This window comes from Gossypium hirsutum, chromosome A05, assembly GCF_007990345.1.
Source record: "Gossypium hirsutum isolate 1008001.06 chromosome A05, Gossypium_hirsutum_v2.1, whole genome shotgun sequence".
Taxonomy (NCBI): Eukaryota; Viridiplantae; Streptophyta; class Magnoliopsida; order Malvales; family Malvaceae; genus Gossypium; species Gossypium hirsutum.
The window spans coordinates 20,096,891-20,104,132 of record NC_053428.1 but is presented as its reverse complement, the minus strand read 5'-3'; the positions used below and the strand labels follow the sequence as shown (position 1 = coordinate 20,104,132).

The 7,242-nt window shown below is 36.3% G+C and overlaps 1 protein-coding gene across 5 annotated transcripts; it reads left to right on the top strand.

The window, feature by feature from the left end:
• The first annotated feature begins 222 nt into the window (after positions 1–222).
• On the top strand, positions 223–4,470 carry LOC107958094 (uncharacterized). Of its 5 annotated transcripts, none has more exons than XM_016893765.2 (12): positions 223–537; positions 1,005–1,088; positions 1,493–1,594; positions 1,701–1,817; positions 1,992–2,232; positions 2,320–2,477; positions 2,562–2,923; positions 3,021–3,120; positions 3,336–3,395; positions 3,536–3,619; positions 3,714–3,830; positions 3,943–4,470. In XM_016893765.2, the coding sequence occupies exons 2-12, from the start codon at positions 1,029–1,031 to the stop codon at positions 4,240–4,242; spliced, it is 1,701 nt and encodes a 566-aa protein (XP_016749254.1). In that variant the 5' UTR covers positions 223–537; positions 1,005–1,028; the 3' UTR covers positions 4,243–4,470. The 5 variants fall into 5 exon arrangements, with proteins under 5 accessions (XP_016749254.1, XP_016749251.1, XP_016749250.1 ...); XM_016893762.2 differs by having other exon boundaries at positions 340–566; XM_016893761.2 differs by having other exon boundaries at positions 531–895.
• The last annotated feature ends 2,772 nt before the right edge of the window (positions 4,471–7,242 follow it).

The following is a 7,242-nucleotide window of genomic DNA, read 5'->3' as shown; positions in this document are numbered from 1 at the left end:
CAAATTACAAGTGAGATGCAGTTGAAGAAATGAATAAGAATGGGAAAGTGAAGTGTAAGATATATATATATATATACCAGCAAATTTTCCAGAAAACCAAAAAATGTTTAGTTGGCAAACATGTGATCCGCGCAGCTTTTGCCTGCATTACTTTCCGAATTAATAATAAAAGGAAAACAGCACTTATTTATTTCCAAAAACCTCATTTCCACCCATTATTGTTAAATTCTTTTCCTAACCCCCTAAAGAAAGAAAAATCCTTTTCACCCATTAAATTATTATTAGTTTTCCCTTCTTTTTCCTTAAGAGAAAAAAAGAAAAAAAGGATAGAGTCAACCCCCAATAAGGCAATAAAACCCCTCATTACCCATTTTCTTTTATAATAACCAAAAAAAGAATAGAAATGAAATCATGCAGTCTGTTATTTTGAAATTTTTTTACTTGCATGATTTACAGGTTAAAAAGAGAAGTGAAGAATTTATTAGTAGTTAGTGAAGCAGAAAAAGGGAAGATGCACGTTGATTCATGATGACACAGGCAAGGGAGTGTTTGTGCGTGGAGTTTATGTACACCTCTATCTATCTAGATGCACCTTTTCTGGCTTTTGCAATCCACTCTCTTTCTCATATTTTTCCACTTCACCTGCCACTATTTATACTGCTCCTCTGCTTTAAATTATATAATAATAATCTTCCAAACAAGCCAAGACGACACTGCTGCAAACCTAGTAACCTACTCTCCTGTTCTAGTTAGAATTGGTGTTGGGGTGTTTGCTTCATTTTAAAATAAGAAAGCTTTGTCATTTAGTCTTTACTCGTTTGGAGGGAGGCATTGAAGTTTGTCTGTTTTGTTATGGAAAGTTGAACTCTTTTTTTCTTTCTTTTTTCTGTTAAGGGTCTGAATCTGATCATTCTTTTCTTTTCTTTTTAAAATTTCTTGGTGAAGATTTAAATTTGGTTTTGTTGTGGGTGACTGTGAAGTTTGTTTGAATTGGGGTTTTGCAGATTTGGTAGTGGAGTGTTGGAAAGATGAATAGCAGAGGCCGGAATTCTTTTCAGTCTAAGAAAGTTCCAGGGAAGCATGAAAAAGTAATCACTTATCACAGTTATTAAGAATTTTAATCAATGGCGAAACTGAGGGTCCCTGGATTACTGATTATTTTATTACTATTTGTTTTGAAAAACGGTTTGTACTGTAGTCTGTAATATATAGGAATTGTAATTATTCCTTAATTATCTTCAATTTCAAGAAGACGCTCTCAGCCCTGGAAAGTTTTCGTAAAGTAAGCATCTTTGATTGGAATCCAATGTGGGCTTTTTTCCAATTTAAATCTTGAATGAAACAAGGCCTTTCTATTATTCCTTTGGATTGTGAAATTTCTAGGAACTGTGGCGGTTCCAAATATTATCAATTATTCCTTGATTCTTCCAAGTTTTTATTCGTATACACCTGATAAATCTTAACTGTTTGAGACGCTTTTTTCACATTGAAGGAGGAGGCTGAAATGCAGGGGAACAAGCCAACAATTGCAACAAAGACAATGAAGAATCGACGAGCCTCAAGCAAAGAGAGAAAAAAGGCTTTACAACAAGATGTATGGATACACTTGTTTTCCCAACCAAAGTTACTTTAAGTTTTTGGATTTGTTACAATGAATTTGCTCTAGTTATTGATTGTATTGCAACCCCAATTCTCGTCAGGTTGATAAACTGAAGAAGAAGCTTAGGCAGGAAGAGAACATTCACAGGGCTCTGGAGAGAGCTTTTAACCGACCTTTGGGAGCTTTACCTCGTCTTCCTCCCTATCTCCCTCCTCCTGTTAGTAATCCACCATCTCATTTGACTCTTTCTCTGCTTGTTATTTTTCACTCTATTATCGATATTAAAGAATCGGTCCATTAGTTTGATGGATCCCATATTGGTAATGGCGCCTGAAGTGATCGAATTGACATTTTCAAACAGGAATTCTAATGTTGGATTATGGTTTTTTAGACATTGGAGCTTTTAGCAGAAGTGGCAGTACTGGAAGAGGAGATTGTTCGGCTGGAAGAACAGGTGGTGCACTTCAGACAGGATTTGTATCAGGAAGCTGTGTATACATCTACATCAAAAAGGAACATGGAGAGTTCAGCCGATTCGAGTGAGCCTTGCCTGGACAATAGTCCTAAACGTCCTCAACCCAGAACTTCAACTAGAAATACATCCATGGCAAGTCATTTGCAATCTTTATCGGGTAAGGTTTTTTTAATAAAAAAAAAATCCTCTCGTCATGCCATAAACTAGGCTCCAAAACTTTACTCATTATTTTTTTATTTTTCAGATGAAGGGAGGGGAAAAGAGAACCAATCTTGTACTAATTCCACAAAGAGCAATAAGGGATCCTTGGTGGATAAAAGCCCAACAGTGAAAACTCCGGTGAACAGACCTTTGATTGATTCAAAGCCCGCAGAGAAACGTTTAGACCCTCAAAAATTGCAGGCATGAAACAACAATATCATTTCCATCAAGTTACAGTAGACTTATTTCCTGTTAAATTAGTATTGACTTGTTTTACATGTTCAGTTTGAATGCAGAGTGAGAGACTTAGATAGTGCAGAAGCGCGGAATCTTAGCACTTCAGAAGAGAGACCGCTGGCAAACGATGGCCCTAATAAAGTTTCCGAGGAACTTGTCAAATGCCTGTCCACCATATTCTTAAGAATGAGCTCAAAAAAGAGAAACTCTGCTGCTGACAGTTTTCCTTCATTATCAATGTTAGGCTCCCAAGAAAATAGTGATGTAACAAAATTTCAGGACCCGTATGGTATTTGTTCGAATTTTGGAAGGAGAGATATTGGTCCTTATAAGCATTTGTTTCCAATTGATGCTGGCTCAATCAATCTGAATCGAACTTCAAATTCTTTATTTCTTCTGCGAAGGCTCAAGTAAGTCTTTTTTTTTTCTTCTTATTTTAATATATAATATATTAATGTATGTAAAAATTCTAAGGACTTCTGATCATTTTGTATGTTGAATTCTCAGACTACTCCTTGGAAGACTTGCCACCACCAACTTGCAGAACCTAAATCATCAGGAGAAGCTTGCCTTTTGGATAAATATCTACAATTCCTGCATGATGAATGTATGTATTGAGAAGGATTCTGTCAATATAAACAGAAAATATTTAGGCTTTTATCACATATTAACTGTTGGTTTAAAATGTATCAAAATCCAAACTAAGTATTTCATGCTAATTTCCTTCACATGGGTACTTTAGCATTTAATACATTTGATTTCTGTTTCCATAACTGGTTTATTCTAGTATATGGCATCATTTATTACATGATGTTGTTTCAGGCATTCTTAGAACATGGAGTACCTGAGAGTCCGGAGATGGTTGTGGAATTGATGAGAAAGGTACCAGAACACATGATTTCCTCAGAATATTGTTGAAATTCATGCATTCTTAGTTAGGATAGTGTTCTGTATGTTGGTTTAACAGCAATTCAATCTATTTGATGTAACCAGAAGTTTTATAAGAAATTTTGATGAAACAGGCAACTATAAATGTTGGGCGACGCCTGCTAAATGCAATAACTATTGAACATTTCATTCTCAGATTGCCTTACCACTCCAAATTTGTAAGTGGCACCACATTTAAGTTTAGTGCAAACATTAGTCAGCTTGATAGTCAATTCTTCTTTGTCATGTTTCTTATACTTTATTTCTGATCAGACCTTTTCAAAGGGTGCCAAGAACGATGAAATGACTGCCAGGAGCATGTTCGGATTGGAACTATCTGAACCATTGGTGACATTTGCCCTCTCATGTGGAAGCTGGTCCTCTCCTGCTGTAAGTTTTCAATGGTTTGACTCCTGAGTTGAATGTCACTTTAAAGTTGACTATAGCTTTCCTCTTATCAACATCAAATAATACTGATATTGATTCGTCAAATGAAATTAAGGTGCGAGTATATACTGCTTCTCACGTTGACGCCGAACTCGAAGTTGCTAAGAAGGAGTACTTACAGGCTACAGTTGGAATTTCGTCAACAAAGTTTGCAATCCCTAAACTGTTGGACTGGTACTTGCTCGACTTTGCTAAGGACTTGGATTCATTGCTCGATTGGATTTGCCTTCAACTACCTAGTGAAATTGGAAAAGAAGCAATTAAGTATCTTGAAAGGGCTAAAAGTGAGTCTCTTCTACAGTTTGTTCAAATTATACCTTATGACTTCAGCTTTAGGTCCCTTCTATGCACATAATAAATTTATTTGCTCCACTTCAAATTTTGCTTACGCGGTTCTAAGGGTGTAATCTGGGAGTAATGCTTTCATACACAATCTTAGAGTAGATAATATATAAAAATAAAGGTGTAATCTAGTCTCTTATCTTTGATTGTAAGTATTGTGAGGGAATGTTCACCAGGGATTTCTGCATGTAATTAATAAGTACCTTTTCACTAGTGGAAAAAAAAGAGAATTCTTTTCCAATATTTGCCTCAATATTACAGGATGATAACTCCCCAGTTGAGCAATTATAAGGGACAGCATATCCCGGTTTTCATTTATCATCATTTAAAATAGAGGGACCATGAACTACAAGGGATGATGTCCTTAATTTTGCTGGAAGGGTTGCCAATTAGCTGACAATGATAATTCAATAAGAGTCTGAAGTTTCAATCAAGAACATTAGATGTAAGCATTGACAGCCCCGATATTATGTCTGACATGTTATTAGATTAGTAGTATGCATTAATGCCCCCATGGAATCCCAAATTAAAACTTATGAAGCCCTTCATTCAAGGAAACCTACCGGATATCTGATGCAAGGAAATCCCTGCTAATACCAACCGCTAGCTCTTGTGGTCCATAAGATGCAGACCAACTCTTGGCCTTTGTTTGTTAATCAATGCTCGGCACGCTAAGGGCCCATTTGTAACCCAACTCATGCTGCACCATTGATTATGGCCTGTTTAGACAATCAGTCAAGAGTAATACCAATTTTGACAACAAATCAACATTTATCTGCACAGCAGTCAGTCCAAACTACTCTGATTCTTCATTTTCATAATGTTGTAGAGTTCACATTAAACACGTCATTGTATTAAGAATGCAAGGTATGAATTGAATAATTGTAACACCCCTCGTATCCCTCACCGGAACAGGGTTCGAGGTGTTACCCGACTTAAACTCAGTCAATCACACAAAAACCGTGCTGAAAAATTTCTATCAATTTAAAACTTTTCTTTTCACATGCAATCTATCCCATATATGAGCTTACGAGGTCCAAAACATTAAAACCCTATACATGCCATAGAATCGAAATACTAGGATTTACTTACACCGATAACGTGAGCTCGACAGTGTGATAATATCTCCGACGAACTCCAACCCGAGCAGGTAACTGAAGTCAACAATCTATAAAACAGAGAAATGTAACAACGGAGTAAGCTTTCATAAGCTTAGTAAGTCTTAAGCAATGCAAACAAATAAACGCAATTATACTTCGATTATTTAATTTCTTAAGAGGCCAAATTTTAGGGATATTGCCATCTGGCCGAATATACACAAGCACATAATGCACGTTCAGCATTCTTATCACACTTAATCTGAATTCATATAACATATTTTTATCAAATACCCTCACATACTTTCACACCTTGACTAGGTGTAATCATGATCATAGGTATAGTTTTAACATTTATTCACGTACGTATCACATACTCCCTTATGATTCACTTCAAATCAAACTCACATATGAGTACATACTGCGTACCTGGCCCAATTTACGTATTAAATGTATTCATTTGACAATCTAGCACGAGGTACCTTAGTCATAGGCTTTTCTCAAATCACCGGCATTTCGCCTGCTAGGCTTGAGACCCGATATCATTTCACTGGCTTTATAGCCTGCTAGGCTCGAAAGCCCGAATAGTATCTTACCGACATTATATTCTGCTAAGCTCAAAGGCCCGAATAATCAAATCAACAAGTTCCATATAACATATTCATATCAATTGAGTACTAATATCATTCGAACGTATATATAATTATACATCTCAAACACTTTTCTTTCATCTCATTTTCACACTTAACATTTGATAGCTTATGCATAACATTTCACTCACATTCATTTCAAACTTATCATTCGATTGTAAAAGCACATTGCATATTTACCAACATGTTATACTTGCCATTAGGCCATATAAACATGATACAATACACTATCATTTCATCTTTAACATTCGGCTAAACCCTTATCTTACAAGGAACACCGAATTCACATAACATATCATTTCACCGGCATTACGCCTGCTAGGCACGAATGCCCGAATACACATCACCGGCACGAAGCCTGCTAAGCACGAAGGCCCGAATACACATCACCGGCACGAAGCCTGCTAGGCACGAAGGCCCGAATACACATCACCAGCACGAAGCCTGCTAGGCACGAAGGCCCGAATATAATACCAGCACTAGGCTTGCGGGATTTATCCCGGATATAATACCAGCACGAAGCCTGTGGGATTTAACCCGGATATTTTACCAGCACGAAGCCTGCGGGTCTTTAAGCCCGGATACACATCAAATATCATGCATATTTAATTATATATTAACACATCTCATTCAACATATCACATTTCCATTTCACCATTCAAACTTAACCCATAGTGACCATTCGACTATAAGTCATATGCATAAATTATTTATCGCGCAACTTAGTTCAAGTAGAACCAAAAGGTCACGATTCATCTAATATATACATATTGCTCACTGATTCGCACACAACCTTTCAAATTAGCAATTATAAAATGGTTCTGCACATAGCCCATCCTTATCGATAATTTACGATGGTTTTACCCTTTCTCACATATATGTCATAGGCATTTTTACCTATGCTTCTCAATTCACATTCATGATTCAATTCCAATCGATTTAACATGCCTAAGTACATATCGCATACCTGAATAATTTACTTTACGGAACGAATCCACATATCGTATTAGCCCATAGTCTTAGTCTTATAGCACCACACTTTTAATGGTTTACCTCATCGAAGTTCAAATTTAATCACTTTAATGCCAAGTCATATTCGGCTATCACAAAGGACTAATAATAATTTTATACACATCATGGTTTCCTTTAGGTATTTAATAATCACAAATCGTGATATCTCCACCAGCACATATACGGCATAGTTTTTTCATTGTAACACTCATTTAGTGCATCAAATTTCCAAATCCAATTCAACTTAAGCATAAT